General features: G+C 50.4%; 1 protein-coding gene across 1 annotated transcript in view; it reads left to right on the top strand.

Moving 5' to 3' along the window:
- The window catches only part of TENM4 (teneurin transmembrane protein 4), a 786,343-nt gene that overhangs the window by 229,754 nt on the left and 538,145 nt on the right, over positions 1-18,444 (top strand). Inside the window, 1 exon segment of the mRNA XM_005667171.2 lies at positions 17,841-17,942. Within this exon segment, the coding sequence (XP_005667228.2) occupies positions 17,933-17,942 (10 nt within the window). The 5' untranslated portion in view covers positions 17,841-17,932.

The following is an 18,444-nucleotide window of genomic DNA, read 5'->3' as shown; positions in this document are numbered from 1 at the left end:
TGTGCACAATGACACTTCCAGCAGCTGTCACTTAAGAGGGGGAAACCCATTAAGCGTTCTAATGAGAAGGCCAGAAAGGAGCCTACGGAAAGCCACCCAGGTGGAGGAAGGGAATGCAGACGTTGCCAGAGTTGTGGTCCCTTGGCAGTCACTTTCCCGTTAAGTGACCTCGTCCCAGCCTGGGGACAGCTCTCAGTGCAGAGGGTAACAGGCCCTGCTGGAACCAGCGAGGAACCTGAGCTGGGAGCCCTGCAGTGACGTGCCAGGTCCCTTAGCCAGGAAGGAGGGCCCGACAGGACCTGAGGTGCACATGCCTGTTCAGGGAATGGCGTGTGTGTGACCATCCATTTTCTTTGAGCCCGCAGAGGGCCAAACCTCTCTTCGATTTGTCTCGAGCTTTCCCCATGCCCAGCAGAAAGCAAGTGCCCACTAAGTTCTTAGCGTGTTCTTTCATGGCAATTTTCTCTCCATTGCTCCTATGATGACTGAGGTATCCTGAAGGAAAGATCAAAGGGAAGAAAGAGCCTTTCTTAGCATCTGCAGGCTTATTTAAATTGACATTTGCAGTCAAAAACGGGAATTAGCACCGTCCTTTTAGAGGCGGAGAATCTGAGACTAAGTGACAGTGGAGGGGATGCCTGAGGCTGCTTGGCTCCTAAGTGGGATGGGAATGCAGGGCTCCCTGACTCACGGGACCCGCCTCCCTGGGGATCTAGCAAGTTGCCGAGGTGACCTGTGCCCCCTTGGGGCGGCCGTGTGGGCAGCGAATTCAGGTTCCTCTCACTCTTCCCTGCAGCCGTATTGAAAGAGCCCCCTCCCTCCTTCTGTTCATTGAAAGGTCCCTGGATGCTGGGCTGAGTCAGAAGGGCCTTCTCTTTGCTCTAATCTGTACACCCTGTCTTTGGGCATCTTAACCAAGGCCTGCCCACTGAAAGTTCACAAGCGGCCACCCAGAGGCAGGGAAAGAATAGGTAGCGGAGCTCTGCCAGTCCATGGGTCTCCCTCCTTGCTGATACAATCAGGCTCACCATCTCTTCTCCCCACTCCCCACCCCCCACACATACACCCATGAGGAGGTGTTCCTACAGGGTCCCTATCTTGCCTAAATGCATCACATGCTGCTCCACCTGGAAGCCAAGGCTCGGCCTCCCTGCACCATCTCTCTCCATCTTTCCTCTCCACGGGCTCATCGGATTCCATTGCGTGCCTCCACCCAAATCCCTTGAATCCTCTCCATCCGTCCCGTCTCCCTGCCTCTGCTGTAGTCTAGACTATGGCACTGTGGGTCTCTACTGGTCTTTTTCAAATCTCTTTCCACCCCTGTCTTCCATACAATCACACGGAGCTTCGAACAACATTTATTTTGTCCATCCAACCAGCCTTCCAACCTTCCATCCATCCGAGATCTGTTTGTGGGGTCTGTGAGTATTTGCTCTACGTCAGGCTTCATGCTAGATTCGGAATGCAGAACGAAATAAGAAATGGTCCAGTTTCTAGTGCTGGAGAGAGAAATGAATCAATTCCAGGCAGGCAAAGGGAACCCAAGGGAATGATGTCTGACTCAGTGGCAGCCTTGGCAGAGGCTTCTGGAAGAGCCAACAAGGGATCGGAATTTTTAAGGTGATGGTGGGGAAAAGGGAGACGATCCAGGGAGAGTGACTGTATTTACAAAGGCATGATACAGCCTTGCACCTTAGGGAGCTGCACATCCCTGGAGAGGTTTAGAGAACAGGGGTTGCTGGGAAAATAGGAACCGAATCCTGAAGTGCCTTGTTCTGTGAGTCTGGAATTTCATCCTGGTGGTGGGGCGACACCATGGATGGTTTTCAGTAAAAGAGCAGCAAGGACAGAGTTTTCTCAACTGCCCACTCCCGGTGCTTCACTTGGGCATCCTGGTGGGTTTTGGTCCAGGCTCTGACCTTCAACCCCATCACTGTATAGGCTCCTTTTCTGGCTGGCTGAAGGATGCTTGCAGTCTCCCAGACACTGCTTATCCATAGGGTTCCAAATCACACTCAGAGAGATTCCTTTTTATTGTCTCTCTCTGTTCCAGGCCAGTGAGTCTTGAATTGAGTGCAATTCTCTGGCCCTGCGGCTAGCGACTATGTGGGGAGTGAATGGTTCAGGGGTGGCACTCAGTAACTCCTGCACCTGCCCATCACGCCGGAGTGTTCAGTAGGAGCGGATAACACACAGGCCCGCTGCCACCTTCCAATTTTCTAATCATCTATCAGAGAAATGGAAAACCCGCTCAGTCATTGCTGTGCAGGTGGGGTCCTCAAGCACATCCTTGGTTGAGGAACAAGTAAGAAGAAGGGCTCAGGGGGTGGGCCATCACCTGCAAGGGGCTCAGTGCCTGAGAACCTGCCCGGCTCACAGTCCTGACCCAACCCAGTCCTCTCTCCTTAACATCCCGCCAGCCTTTGCACCACCTGAGGGGTCCCCTCACCAGCCTCTCTCCAGAGCCCTTTACACATTCCTGCCTCTGCAGGAAGCATGAAGAACTGGCTTGGAGGCCTTGGCTTTGTGACTTTGGGTGAGCGACCTCACCTCTCTGAGTGTGGGTTTCCTGGCTTAAAGCTCAAGGCTAATGCCCTCTGCCTGGATGAACTGCTTTGTAATTGTTACAACCGTCCTGAGGAGAGGTATCACCAACCCCAGTCTACAGAAAAGGGAATGGGAAACTCAGAGATGGCACATAACTTGCCGCAAGTCACAAAGCTAGAAAGCAGATGCCCTGCATGCCATAAGAGCCCCACACCTATGGGTCCCTGTGGTTTGTCCAGTATGCCTAACCTTGTGGCTGGCATCCAGTAGGTGCTAAATAAGTACTCTTAAATAACTGGCTCCAAAGCCTGAGGGAAAAAAAGTACTAATTTAGATATAATAGCATTATATTTTTTGCTCTAATTTGTATTTCTTTGATTTACTAGAGTAACCAAACATTTTTTCCATGCATGTACTCACTTAATATACTTGGTGTATAACACGTTCAGGTCTGTTCTCAGTTTATTTACTGGTGGCCTTAAATTTGGTCCCACATGAGTTGGTGTCAGATCTTTTTTGAAAGCCTGGCTTTCTATCTTCTATCTTCCACGATGCAGTTATCTGTCTAGCCTGATGCCTTGTCCCCTTTCTTCGCTTTCCTTTTCACTGTGTAGCATTGTAAAGTGCAATGAATTTCCCATTTCTGTTAACTTGGATAATCAGCACGCTAAACCCCAGCCAGGGTTTGGAAACAGGTTTCCCCAGGCAGCGTATAGCTCTTCCCCATCCCAGCAGGTTGAAAGGAGCATCAAAGGCAGGCCAAGAATGAGAAGTTCAGCCCCCCGGCCCCAGACCCCTGGATAAGCAGCCAGAGGACAAATCTTTTGTCCCATAAGCATGATTGGCTTATGTGTATGTTTTACTGTAAACGCTTGATTTCAATCTTAGTCAAGAGGCCCAGCGACCTGTTTGTGACATTTAACCCGCTAGGGCCCACCCACCGCCTGCTGCCTGTCGATGTTAGGGATTGAGATGGACCCAAGGGCTCCTACAGCATCATGGACTCAGAAGACATGACCCCCAGGCTGATGGTTGGTGGAGTCAGCCACAGTGCTTTAGACTGGGTTTTTCAGCATGTCAGGCGCCTTCCCAGCCATTTTTGAATTAATCCCCACACCAGCCCTCTGGTGGTGGTGTAGGTAATGGTACTTTCTCCATTACTTGCCGAGGCTCTGGGGCTCTGAGGTCATCCCTGCCCCATGCTGGTTCCAGACAGAAGATAGAACCTTCTCCTTAGGTGCCAGGGCTCCTGTCTCCTGTCTCTGGCTTGCCAAGCTAGCCCCCGGGATGGTCCTTGCGCCGTCCAGTAGTGGAGCAGGGGCAGTGCCCAGGGCCAGCAACCCAGCTCTGGAAAGAGAAGGGCCTCATGCCTGCTTAGAAGCCCTTGATTCTAAACTTCTGGGGACGATCTTGCGTAATACACTGTCTGTCCCTTCCAGCCCCATAGAGAGTAGAGGTGATATCCTGAAAAGGAACAGCAGCTCGTAAGAATCAGTATGTCCTGAAATGGTCAAGTCCTGGCTTAAACACAAGCTTTCCCTTGTTAAATAGGATCTGGTCATTCTCCCGAAGTGCAGAGTCACCTGAAGAAACAGAGACATACCCAGGCACCTATAAGAAGTGTACGCAATGCTCCAGCAATATCATTCATTCATTCAGAAAATACTAATTAAGTACCCTCTCTGCATCAAGCACTGTAATAGCAGTAAACACAACATCCTGACATCGCAAAGCTTATATCCTGGCAGGGTAGACAGACAATAAAGAAGTTAATGAAAGCAGGTGCAAACTGTTGCATACGGGATGGATAAACAATGTGGTCCTACTGTATAGGACAGGGAACTATAAACCATAATGGAAAAGAATATGAAAAAGAAGATATATATATATATATATATATATGTGTGTGTGTGTGTGTGTGTAGTTGAGACACTTTGCTGTATAGCAGAAATTAACAAAACATTGCAAAGCAACTATACTTCGATACAATTTTTTTAAAAAAAGAAAATAGGTCCTATACAAATTCAAATATATAAATAAGTTAATCAACACACGGCATGTCAGATGCTTCAGGTGGCTGTGGAAAGAAACAGGGAAGGGGCTGGGCGTGTCGGAGGTGTTACAGTTCTAAGCCGAGTGATCGGGAATGCACAGGAATGTACAAAGTAGCACAGACAAGAAGGCGCTTAATTCTCTTTGGAGTGGTGGATCACGAGAGGCTCCAGAGAGGATGCTCTTGTGTGTATTAAGCCCTGATTTCTAAGTGAGGGTTTCTCAGTAGCCAAGGGGAGGGATGCATTTTTGGCAGAGGAAACAGCAAATGCATAGACATGAAGATGTGAGAGTGTATGGGCATGTCTGGGAAATTGCAGGCAGGTCTGGGATGGCGAGAAATAAGGGAAGAAAGATGCAGGACTTGATACTGGAAAGGTTGGCTATGGCTTTGGCTGTGGCCGGACTGTGGAGGCTCTGTGGCTCCCTGTGGCTCTGTAGATGCTGGGGTGACTCTGGGATATGTCTGCCAAGGCTGCCTTCCTGAGCTAGTGACCAGTGGCCCCAGCCAGGCTAGAGGCATGGCCTTTATAACCAAGAAAGAGTTAAAAACGGAAGGGACATTTCCTCCCAATAGCCCATAACCCTGAGCTTATCATGAAAAAGAAAACAGACAAATTCCAATATTGAAGCATCCTACAAAATACCTTCCAGATACTCCCCCAAAATGTCAAGGTCATCAAAACAAGGAAAAGCTGAGAAGCCGGCAGCCAAGAGGAGCCTAAGGACCTGCGATGACTGAAGGGAACATGTGTCCTCCATGGGATCCTAAAAAAAAAAAAAATTAAAAAAAAAGTAAAATAAAAATGACCTTACACAAATACTAAGGAAATCCAAAGCAACCATGGGCCTTAGTTGATAATAACCTATCAGTTCTGGGTCATCAGTTGTAACAAAAGACCCATCCTGTAAGATGTTAATTGTGGTAGAAAATAGAAGCAGGGCATGTGGGAACTCTCCGTACTATCTTTGCAGTTTTCCTATAATCCAGAATGCTAAAATACTGAAAAGTATGTTATTTTTAAAAATATAATCGACGTGATAACAAAAAGTAGAAAAAAACTAAAGTGGGGATACCTTTGTAACCCCCAAATTCCTGGAGTTTCCTCATCTCTGGAAGAATCCCTTTTCCAGCTCTGTTTCTGCCCCCCACATGTGTTATCAGCTTTACCAAGGTAGGAACCAGCCCGTGTGTCTGTGTGGGTGGGCACGTGAGGCTGGAGAAGGCTGGAGAAGGCGGGGAGATGCTGAGGTGGAAACCACATCTGTGTTGAAGTCCCAGTGCTGTTTTGTTTTCTTTTTCTTTCTTTTTTTTTCTTTTTGTCCTCTGGGCCCCATAGAGGTTTCCAGGGAGGTGAGGCCTGTGGCAGTTCATTAGCCGCCCTGCTGTTCCCCACCTGGTGGTCCTTTCTGATCCCATGTGGGACATTGTTCTGGGACACTGGGTCAGTCAATAAAAGGCCACCTGTAACAAGAGCCTGAGCAGAAGCAGAAAGGAAATGCATGAGGGGTCAGAGCCTCTGCTTCGACTGTGGGAATCTGACCTCTGCTGGGAAATGCACCCTCTGCCAAGGAGCTGGCTCACCTGGAACCCTTGCAAGCCACTGTCCCTCCATTTCTGTGCACTCTTTGCTCCATCGTCTCTTCCTCTGTCCAAGCCTTTGTCTGTTTACATTCTCTTTTTCACATCACAGTTCATCCTTAGGAACCAAGAATGCTCTGTTTTTGAGCAGTCCCCAAAATCTTCTCCTACAATTTCCCTGTCCCCTTCCTCTCTCAATAAAGCATAGCCTCTCCCCTTTCTATGAGTTCCGAAGGACCAGTGCTAACCATTAACCATCCTAGATCTCAACAGAGACAAGATCCAAACCAGACACATCACATTGTCTCAAACATCTCACTGAATCTGCTAAGAGATGTCCTTCCGGTCTCAGGTACATTTAACTCCTGGTTTCTCTGCAGAGACTCAGGCCACCCTAACCTGCCAAAGGATTCTGAAGCTTCACAACCCAAACTCTTTGGCACCTGCTGCATCAATAATTGGTCTTTCCCACCTTCATTTACCAACTGGCATAAAAAGCCACATTCAAGCTGGCTGAATTCATGCAGGAAAAAAAAAGCAGAGACCTGACTACCTTGTCCTTCCAGGGTTGCCTTCCCAACCTTCCAGGTGCCTGACAGGTGCCTCACCCATCACTTACTTCCTCTTGGGTGTGACTGCAGTGATCAGCAGGAGCTCCAAAGCCCAGGCCAAGCACTGGGCATCTTCATGCACTCGTTGTCCCAGGGGGCTGCAGAGTGGCACTTCCACCCTCAGATTCTTTCTCAGCACCTCTATCTATCAGAAACTAGGAAGGAAAATGAGAGCCACCATAGGTCTTTCAACAGAGGGAATTTAATATAGGGAATTGGCCACACAACTAATTAGATGGCTAAGAAGCCAAACATTACATGTTGAGGCAGCACAGAGATCAGCAGCAACAGGGAAATACCATCCCCGCCTAGACTGGATGAACAGTGAGAGAAGGTGATGTTTCTAGAGCCCAGAAGCTGGGACCATCCAGCAGGAGCTAGAGCCATTACATAGGGTGTCAGGACCTGAAGTGACAGATGTCATGTAGCTGCTGCCAAGGATACTAAGACAAGAGAGAGAGAGACCCTAGCTTCTGTCTTCTCACCTCCAGCCTTCTTCCAGGGTTCTCCATTCACAAGCCCACCTGCCTGGAAGCCAGTGACTCTGAGCACTGCAGTTCTCTGTGAGCAGGAACAGGGCAGCCAGTGTGGGGAAGGGGCCAGGAGCCAACAGACAGGTGACAGGCTCAGCATCATTTGGTTCTCTCATCCCCACCACCCTCTTGGTTCAAGGTTGAGTTGGCCTTCACCCCTTCCAGAAAACTAAAATTCTCTCATCACTTGAGATGAGCACTGTTTTCCTGTTGGTGCTCCTGGATTGAACAGATGAGGAAGAAACATCAGACTCCTCCTTTCCTTTGGGGCAGGGGTGGTGAACTCTGTAATATCTGTAGTCATCAAATCTTGCTCATGTGGATAATTGCTGCCCCTAGTCCTTTGCAGTTGAGCAATGTCTCTCTTTGCTGGTGGGGGATTGTCAAGGTCGAATGGTTCTGCGTATTCCTACAACCATGGCAGCCTGGGAGGCTCAATGACAGCTTGAACAATTGTCTTCTATTCTATAAGAGCAAATACACATGCCAGAGCCCACAATGCAGCCGCATTCCACCCAGGAGAGCGTGTGGACACGGGTTATTCCAGAGGGCTGGAAACCTTAGCTCTTGGCCGAGATGGCTCATCCTTTCCAGCCTGCCTACCCTCGGACCACCTCTCTCCTCTGCTAGCCCACAGCCCTTGCTGCCGTTGGAGGAGCTCATATTGGCGGGAATGTGGACAGGAAGCGTCCAAGGGCAGAGCAGAAGAAACAAAGGCCCCTAAGTGTGTGCAGCCAAGAAAATAACATGAAATGAGATGAGGGATTGGAGCTGGACTTGTTTGGTTTTGGAGCATTTGGAGGGGCCTGGCACACAGTTGTGTTTGGACGGGGAAGAAAGGCATAACTGTTCAGAAGAAAGTCCTTTTCAGAATTTATTCTGGCTGTGACCGGATTAAAGAGAACGCCGAGAGGATTAAGCTGTGCGAATGCAGGAAGGTTGTGGTACCCAGACAGGAGGGAACCCTGTCTCTTCCCAAGACATGTCTGGACAGCATTTGGAGGCAGTCAGCTTGCTTGTCCATCCGTCACCAATCTGGTCAGTTCAGCCCCACTTGGAGCCACATACAGAGCTTCCCTTTCCTTAACATTAATGATAATGATTAAATATTAATAACAGTGCTGGTGAGGACTCTTGATTCGAAGCGACAGAAACCTCAGCGTTAACGTACTCAAAACAGACGGAACTTTTCTTACAGCCTCATAGAGTCCAAGGAGTTAAACCTTCCAGCCAGAGAAAATGCAGAGATTCCGTGGGACTGTGTTCACGGTTTTAATTCTGTTACGATTGGTTCTGTTTCTTTTTGCTGCTCTGGTCTCTTCTCTGGTGAGTTTCCTTCTCTCGCTGCAAACCAGCGCTCCCTATTTTTTCTGTACTACATTGTGCGGGGCTGCTGTAACAAGGTGCCACGAACTGAAAGGCTTAAACAACAGAAATTCCTTGTCTCGTAGTTCAGGAGGCTAAAAGCCCAAGATCAAAGTGTCAGTGGGTCCGTGTTCCCTCTGAAGGGCAGGCTCTCCCCCCAGGACTCTCTCATGGCTTCTGCTCGTTTCCTGGCTTGTGGCAGCAGGACTCAGACTTCCACATGGCCTTCTCCCTGCTGTGTGTCTGTCTCTGGGTCCAAAATCCCCCCTTTTTATAGGGACACAAGTCATGTCGGATTGGGGTTCCACCTCAATGACCTCATTTTACTTTGATTACTTCTGCAAAGAACCCAGCTCCAAATAAGGTCCCCTGGAGTTCCTGTCCTGGCTCAGTGGTTAATGAACCCGACTAGTATCCATGAAGACTTGGGTTCGATCCCTGGCCTTGCTCAGTGGGTTAAGGATCCCGTGTTGCGGTGGCTGTGGTGTAGGCAGGCAGCTACAGCTCTGATTAGCCCCCCAGCCTGTGAACCTTCATATGCCCTGGGTGTGGCCCTAAAAAAACGAAATAAATAAATAATAAGGTCCCATTCTTAAGTAGGAGGGATTAGGAAGCTCTTTTTGGAGGACACGGATCAACCCATAACACGTGGCCTCTACTAGCTCTCAGAGGTTTACAGCTCACAGTCACCACACCGGAGACCACATCCTTCCTCACTCTGTTTGCAGGATTCCCAGGGAAGATGTCTAGCTGGTCCCGCTTTGATCAGGTGCCGCTCTGCCCCAGAACTGTGATTGGTCTGGCTTTATTAAGGTACCCAACTCTGGACCAACCAATGATGGCCAGGGAGGCAGTCCCTCAGGAATATGACAATTCCATCTAGAACATAGTACAGACGAACGTATTTACAAGACAGAAACAGACTCACAGACACAGAGAACGAATTTATGGTTACCAAAGGGGACGAGGGGAAGGGATGCCTTGGGAGCATGGGATTAACAGATGCACATTACCATATGTAAAATACATAAACGAGGATTTACTCTATAGCACAGAGAATTATATCCAGTACCCTGGAATAAACTATAATGGAAAACAATTGAAAACAATAAAGGTTGTATTTACATGGAACCGAATCACTTTGCTCTACACCCGAAAGTAACACAATATAGTAAATCAACTATACTTCAGTTAGGGGAAAAAAAAAAAGACCGTTCTTATAGGACCCATGGATCTGTCACATCAGCTAGTTAGTGCTGGGTACACATCACCCCCAAATCGTAGTGTCTTATAACAACACGAGAGAGAGAAGGGACCCATTCTCTCTCCTGCCCCATGTCCATTGTGGGCAGGAGGAGGGGTGGGAGAGGGGAGGGGTTTCTGCCTGCTGCAGTCCCCCAGGGGCCCAGGCTGACCAACCATCCTCACTGTGCCCACCTTCTAGAGTGAAAGAGCCCTGGAGAGTCCTGTGTTGGCAGTTACATATACCTGCAAGTGGTACACTTGTGCTCACACCCACCACCTCAATTAATGAATGGCCCTGTGGGATGTGCCACCCACCTGTGCCTGGATGGCAGTGAGCCAGAAATGGCTGCCAAACAGCCCTGACTATGCTCACAACCCCATGATGGGAGCAATGGAAAAAGTGGTTCCCAGAAGCGGGGAGAAGCGTCCCCACAATAAGATGGGGTGCTGCAATGTCAACTGGTGAGGGAGCACCAGGGGCCTCCCCCGCCAAGGATGGGACAGCAGGAAAGGCAGAGAGAGTTGACAGCAGCTGGGTTGGGCTGCAGTATGGCAGCTCTAAGGTGAGAGTGGCAGGGACCTGGCTGGGGCAGTGGGCCAGGCTAGACATGAAAAGCGCCTGGTCTAGGAAGGGCTTTAGATGTTTATCCCAAAGACAATGGGACACCATCAAGGGTTTCAAGGCAGGAAGAGCAGGGTCAGACCTGCATCTCAGGAGTAGCACCGGGGGAGGATAGTTTAGAGGCAGGGATGGAAGAGCACAGAGATCAGGGCAGGACCCAGTGGTAGAAACCACTGGATTCCGTGCCTTTTGCATGGAGTGCAGTTAGTTGTGGTCCGTACAACAGAGAAAGGCTGGCTTCAGAGGGAGAGGAGCAGCAGGTGCCATGAAAGGAGGGAGCGGCTTTGCACTCTGACCTGAAACTAAGAAGCAGCCTGGAGTTCTGGGCTGAGAGCAAGCCCGGTGGTTGAGAACAGGAGTTTGTGTTTGTCCTGCACATTCAAATCACAGAATTTTTGATGGCAGGAAGGGCTTAAAGGTAAAAATATTTGGTGATGTTAAGACTGAGAAACCATCTCACTGGGACCACAAACTTCCTCAGACTGCTTTGTAGCACCTGTGGCGATGAGTGCCGCTTACTCCCTCGCCCGGGCTTCCTCTTACGCGGAGTCTTCCAGGCAGGGGGATCCTGTGCAGCTCCATACGCAGAAAGTCTTTCTCTGGTGAGAGCCTAGTTCTGTTCATCTTCCTCCCGGGACGTTGAACACGGATGCTCCCACCTGCTGTGCCCAGTCTCCTCCCTGACAAACATCCCTACAAAGCGTGGACCCTCGATTCTTTGCAAGATAAACTTGCACGTGGTGCGGGTTTGGGCAGCTCACCTGTGAAGGACTCAGGCGCCACTGCTTGCCCTGGCAGATACCGAGAGCCGCGGGTGGGTACGCGGTGGAAGCACCGCAAGAGGGACTGCTGAGCGGAAACCCAGAGGCAGTCTGGCGGCCAGAAAACAGCAAATGAGCTAGTTCTACCCGCCTTCCCCGCTGGAGAGACCCATCCTCACCGCCACACGTCTGGGGCTGGACCCACGGAGGACCTGTGAAAAGACTCCTTCAGGCCTTCCGGAGTGAGGGTACCCAGGTAAAAATCCATGGGAAGATGACACAAAAGCATCCGCTGCCTTTGTTTCCCCTCATGTGCTTAAAAATGCGCAGCTGCTGGACAGGACATCTTGGATTAGGCTGTGTGGCTCTCGGGCTGGTCAGACGCTGGGGGGCAGGGAGGTGGGAGGGGGAGCACATCTGGGGATCTCCTCCTGAATCTGAATGTCTGGAGAGGGATCAGCCAGATTTTCCCACCCTGTGGATGTACTCTCTGAAAGAAGCATCCTTCTGTGTGTAGTTGATTCTGTAGGTGAGTGTGTGTGTGTGTTTCTTTTTCATATGAAAATTGGTTGGGGGGTTCGCAAGCAGCAGCGGCAGCTTGCCATCATTAAAATGAAATAACCTGCTCCCTTCAGTCCTTAGGGAGAAACGCTTAAAAAAAAAAAAATCCTTATTCTAAACAGACTCAGGAACGTGGTGAATCTTCTCTCTCTCTCTCTCTCCGTTGACTTGCCACAAGTTTGATGGCGTTGCTTTTCTCTGGAGCCTGAGAAGAAGAAGGGAATGAACCTTTGCTGAGCCTCAGGCATCACCCAGGGCTGTCCCAACTGCACATGCCGGGGTTGGAGCCCCTCGAAATGTTTGCTCCCCTTCCCCTCGGCCATGCACTGTTCCAGCATCTTGTTAGACCTTGGCTCTCTCAATCTGGTCCGACTCTGTCCAGAGACCTGACAGGGCTGGTGTTATTAAGATGTTATTGAATATGTTGGCACATATAATTGGCTGGGATTAGAAACCAAAGCTCTGAGCAGAGTAACAGGGTGAAGCGGTCCATGCTAATGAGTCCATGCTAATGAGATGCTTTTCAGAGGATTGGATGTGTTCTTGAAGGTGTCACTTAGAAGTCACTCTTGAAACCAGGCTGGGAAAATAAAATCCCCAAAGAACCAATGACTCCGCGGTTTGGATCTCGATAAGGGAACTAAGGTAGAAAGGGACATCTGTGTGCTGGGAATTGAAGCCACAGCGGTCACTGTCTTTAAGGAGGTCTCATTCTGGTGGAGGACAAAGGCATGTCGACAAATAGCTCTTTTTTTTTTTTTTTTTTTTTTTTTGCTTTTTCGGGCTGCACCTTCGGCATATGGAAGTTCCCAGGCTAGGAGGGGTCGAAGCAGAGCTGTAGCCACCAGCCTACACCACAGCCACAGCAGCACCAAATCCAAGCTGTGTCTGTGACCTACACCATAGCTCATGGCAACACTGGATTCTTAACCCACTGAGCGAGGCCAGGGATGGAACCCATGTCCTCCTGGATCCTAGTCGGGTTTGTGACCGATGAGCCACGATGGGAACTGCTATTTTTATTATTTTTTTATTTTTTGACAAATAGTTCTAAGACACTGGTAATAAGCACTAGGTCAAGAGCATGAACAATCTGCTAGAGTTGCAGCACTTTTTTTCTTGAAATTCTCTTCCTTCAGTTGATATCTTTGTGAGGAAGGGAGCGACCTCACTGGGAAAGCAGAGTCTAGAATGTTGAGCATAAAAAGATGAGGAGAGGAGTTCCCATCGTAGCTCAGCGGTTAGTGAGCCCAACTAGCATCCATGAGGATGTGGGTTTGATCCCTGGCCTTGCTCAGTGGGTTAAGGATCCAGCATTACCATGAGCTGTGGTGTAGATCACAGACACGGCTCGGATCCTGTGTTGGTGTGGTTGTGGCTGTGGCTGTGGTGTAGGCCGGCGATTACAGCTCCATTGGACCCCTAGCTTGGGAACCTCCATATGGCCCTAAAAAGACAAAAAAAAAGAAAAAAAAAAAGGAAGAAGTTATTATACATCCTATGAAAGTACCAAGGGCCTGGCACTTAGTCTCTCTAATCCCTTATTATGATTCCTATTTAATAATAAGGAAATTTAAGGAGCCCCGTGGTTTGCAAGGCCACACAGCTGGGAACCTGGTGGGGTGTGACAGACCCACTCTCTGCTTCTGAACTCACTGCACTTGCCCCCGTGCCGGGCATCCTCCAAGAAAAGCTGCAGCCTCGGTTGTCAGGCATGTAGTGAAGATTTCACTGGGCCCCGTATTTAGAATAAGGAAACCTTTTCTTCCCCTTTGGAAAACACCAAGTTTTAGCAGTAGGCATCTTGATGATCTTGATGGGAGTGATTTGCAATCATCCCTTTCAGGCTGCAGGTGTGCCGATCCACTTGGCGTGTGTGGAGTCCTCCAGGCTCTCCTCTGATGGTGAAGCCAACCCAGAGATGCTGGGTTCCTCGTGGACACTCTTCAGGACCCAGCCAGGTCCTGGGTGTTGAACCACGTTCCCCTGGGCTCCTGGGTCCCCAGCTCCTGTTAAGCTGAGCTGAGGAGGGAAAGCAGAAGGAAACAAGCACCTCTGCAGGAGAGGCGGATGGGCTCCCACTGCCTTTGAGCTTCTCTGCAAGAGGCTATAATCTGAACGTTTGGGACATGGCTCAAGGTATTGTCTTATCCCTCTTCGACTTGTGGTCACTTTAGGGAAAGCGCAGAGGAGCAAAGCTCAGAGGAGCAAATTCCACCCGGGTGTCTCAAAAGGCAGCCCGGGAAACAACCAAGCTTAAGCCCACCCTAGGGTGGGTGGGAGGTACGCTGGGAGCAGGTGTACTGGGGGGGGGGGGCGTCAGGTGTCTGTGCAGGCTCAGAGCATGCTTTAAGGCTTGCCTGGAAAGGGAAAAGAACAGGGCTGTGATCCTGTCTCCACCACTTCCTAGCTGGGAGCTGGGGCACTCGGGGCCAGCAGCTGCAACTCCCTGAAGCCTCATTTGCTCGTCTGCACGTCTGGAAGGAATAGGCTCGCTTCCTACGGTTGTTTAGAAGGTTAACTGAGATCAAATAGACGCCAGCGCCAAACGCTCTGCCCAGTGCCTGGCACACCACAGCTAGCTCCCTCCCCTTCCAAGTCATGCTGTCTGTGCAAGCTTGCCAAACCCATCTTCCCACAGCAGCTCTCCAATTATGACACATCTCTGCGCATAAGCCCTCAGTGGCTGGCTGTTACGCGTTGAATAATGGCTCGGCTTTCAGAGTCCGCACCCGCATCCGGGTCCACGTCACCGGTCAGATGTGTCGCCCTCTGCTTCCCTCCACGCAGCCCACACTCCGCTTTGTCACGCTTCCCCCCCCATGCCTTTACTCCCTCTTACAGGTACCCTGCCCTGTCCCCGTGCCACCCACCCGACACTATCTCTGGTGCCAGGCTCAGCTTCCAGGGTATGCTGTTCAATCACTGCTCCCTTATTTGTCAGCCAGGCTCTCTCTGTGCCTCCCTCTGCTCACTGTTTTCCCCACATCCACTTACAAAACCACCAAGCATGTCCCTTATTGTGGCCGTGTTTTCTTAGTTTCCTTGTCATCCTGAGAGTTTGCTGAGGGCACAGTTTGTTTCTGCATCATCAGTGCATCCTGTTTAGCACCCAACCCTCATCCTAGGAATGGAGGGAGCAACTGAAGGAGTGGAGGCCCCAATCCCTTCCTAACTGGACTTCTCTCCATAAAACGCTAGTACTTCCAAAACCTTTGGTCAACCCATGAGTATTTGGGTGTCCTTAACAGTCATGTGGTGTCTGTTGGAGGTACCGCCAGCCCTCCCCATCAGTGGGTTCCACATCCGTGGAGCCAACCAACCACAGATCGAAAATATGCCAAGAAAAAAAAATTCAAGAAAGTTCCCCAAACCAAACTTGAACGTGCCACCCTGGCAACTATTTACATAGCATTTACATTGTATTTACAACTATTTGCATATCATTTACATTGTATTAGGCATCATAAGTCATCTAGAGATGATTTCGAGTATATGGCTGGTTGTGTGTGGGTTTTACACAAGTCCTGTGTCATTTTTGAAGAAGAGACTTGAGCATCCATGGGTTTTGGTATCCATGCAGTGGGGGGCTGGGGGGGTAGGGGGGGCGGGTGTTCTGGAACCAGTCCTCTTGTGTGTACTGTGATGATTCTCCTTCGAAAAAGAGAGAATTCAGGGATACAAATCAAAAAATAAGTAGGAAAAAAAATGGAGTTGTGGTTTTCCACAAAACTCTGGCAAAGATAAAGGTGGAAAAGGAGTTAAAGTTCAGCCCTGCAGCTTCTTCAAGAGCAGACGGGGGTCGGGGGGTCAGGGAGGCGCTGATGAAAGTCCACACAGCTTTGGCCTGAAGCTCTGGAGGCAGCGTGGAGTTGTGTGACCTGGGCAAAGGAGAGGGGGTTGCGAAGGACCCTGAGGGTTTGGTCTAAGTCACTGGAGGTGACTAGGACCCCAGCAGGACCTGTGGGGGCAAAGCCACCAGGTCGGAGTCCTAACATCCTCGGGGCACTGGGCACGTGGGGAGAGGCCCCCACACAGGAGAAAGGGCCTCTTACTACATCCATGGTCACCGCAGAGCCATTTCCTGCTCCTCTCTGACACTTTCGAGGGTAAACTTGTGATGAACAAGACAGAGTAAAGAGAAGTTAAGGGCATGATCACTGTTGTTGCTCATTTGAGATACAAAAAACCATAGGCACCTCCTACGAACTGCGCTGCCTATTTTTTATTTTAGTGACATAGCATGATGTATAAGGACTTTCCTGGGTTTACTGCCCAACTTTGTCTTACTGACCCTATTTGGCCTGTCGGGTCTTCTGCCTGGGGGTGTGTGGGAGACTGACCCTCCCCGCCCCCCCCCAACCCGGGAAGGGACGCTCTGTGCTTGGCCAGAGCCTGGTGACTGTTCCTGCCTAATACAGTAACTCTTTATTGGGGATAACAAGCATTTACAATAAAGAAACAGGACATACAGATGAAGTTAGCATAATTTCCCACTTAGGAGAATATTGGCTTTAGTGGAGATTACCAGTAATTCCTTATACTAGACAGTAACAGTCCTTAGCTAGGATCCTAGGTATATTTGGCAAATACGAATTCATTTCTCATACAATGACTTTTTTTCCTCTGATGCCTTCATATATCCTTCTTGCATTGTTCTTTAGCCTAGTGTGTCCTCTATTTAAAAAGGTACCCTGGAGTTTCCATCATGGCTCAGTGGTAGCGAACCCAACTAGTATCCATGAGGGTGCGGGTTCGATCCCTGGCCTCACTCAGTGGATTAAGGACTGAGTGTTGCCGTGAGCTGCAGTGTAGGTTGTGGATGCGGCTCAGATCTGGCGTTGCTATGGCTGTGGTGTAGCCTGGCAGCTGCAGCTCCGTGGCCCTAAAAAGCAAAAAACTAAATAAAAATTAAAAGGTACTCTGTAGCGTCTCAGTGGCTGAGTGTGGTCACGAGCGCAGAAAAAAGACACCAGCCACGAAGACCTGTTCACTTCCCAGTTCCTCCTCTTGCCGTGAGCCTCTGCTCCCTCTTCTTTTGAGGAGCATAGAATTTTTTTTTTTCTCTTTCACCACACCTGTGGCATGTGGAAGTTCCCAGGCCAGGGATCGAATCCACACCATGGCAGTGACCTGAGCTGCTGTAGAGGCAACACATGACCCTTAACCAGATGCACCACAAGGGAACTCTGAGACAGAATTTCTGTTATTCATTTCACAAACCTTTGCTAAGTACAGCTATCTCCTTAGACGCTGAAGAGGCCGAGGCGAATCCACACGGTCGTACAGTTCTAGGGGCAGAAAGGGGTTCACATGTGGCCTAGTTCCGAGTTGTTCTTTTCCAGACAGAAGCTCCAGGAGGGGAGGTGTTCGGCTAGAGGTTGCTGGGTGATAAGCAGGAGTGCCAGAGCCAGACTCTTGAGTGTAAGGAACTCTGCCTGTGTGACTCCCAACACTCCCAGACAGTATGTCACAGGGAGGACGGGCCTGTTCTATAGGGCCGGACACTGGGGTTCAAAGAAGTACAGGGACCTATTATACGCCCAGTGACTCAATGGCCGAACTGTGGCCTCAGCCACATGCTCCATCCCCCAGCCCCTCCCTGCCCCCTCCCAGCACACAGTCAGTCCTGCTTCACAGAGCACTTTCTGCTCTGCTCCAAGCTGCCCCCGCCTGGCTTGTAAAGAGAAGGGAACTGTAGTCCCAGCCCTGGAAGGGTTTGGTCAGCTGGAGAGAACGCATGTAAACAATGGCTCTCAGACCAGCCCAGAGGACACGGAGGAAGAATGGAAGGTGGCAGAGGGTGCGTGTGATTCCCAGGGTGGCTCCAGGCTGTGGGACCAGGAACAAGCCTCCTCTCCCCACGGGCGCGTGTCTGCACTGACCGCCGGGAGAGGTGACAGAGGGACAAGGACATCTTGCCATCTCCCTCACTTGGGTCTGTGTTCTCTGCTTTAACAGAAAGGATCCCGTCCCGTCCTCCAGGATCTGATGGCCCCGGAGCAAGGGCTGCCGGGCCCACGGACGCTGCTGACTCTTCAGAACGTGCTGACATGGAGCCAGGTCAGTCCCCTTGTCTGCTCTGATTTTCTGCATCATCAGCTGCAAACCTGTGATCTTGAGAGATGCCATCTTGGAATCGGAAAAGAGGCAAGCCTTCTGGTTGAAGGCTTTGTCCCTAAGCCACGGGGAAAGTGGAGGAGGTCAGGCCAGAGCGGAGGTGGCCTTCTCAGGGAGCAGGTGCAGCAGCAGGGCTGGTGGCTGCTGGAAGCCAAGCCAGCAGCTGGCATGGTGGGAGGACAGGGCAGGCAAGGGCCAGGCATCCAGCTGGGATGCGGCAGGGGAGCCGACAGCCGAGAAACACTGTGCAGGGCCAGGACCACACAGGCCTCGGTGGCCGTCAGAGTCGTTCTGGGACCCAAGACACTAAGGGCAGGGTCCAGAGTTTGGTGGTTCCGTTTCAAGCTGAGCTGGAGTGGGATCCAAGGCAGTTGCGAATGAGGTAGGAGGAGGTGAGTGGGCGGCTGCCCAGAGGACAGGTGCTTCAGAGGCCAGGTGCAGCTGG

The sequence above is a fragment of the Sus scrofa genome, chromosome 9 (genome assembly GCF_000003025.6).
Source record: "Sus scrofa isolate TJ Tabasco breed Duroc chromosome 9, Sscrofa11.1, whole genome shotgun sequence".
Taxonomy (NCBI): Eukaryota; Metazoa; Chordata; class Mammalia; order Artiodactyla; family Suidae; genus Sus; species Sus scrofa.
The sequence above is the reverse complement of the archived record's forward strand: the minus strand, read 5'-3'. Positions and strand labels throughout refer to the sequence as shown.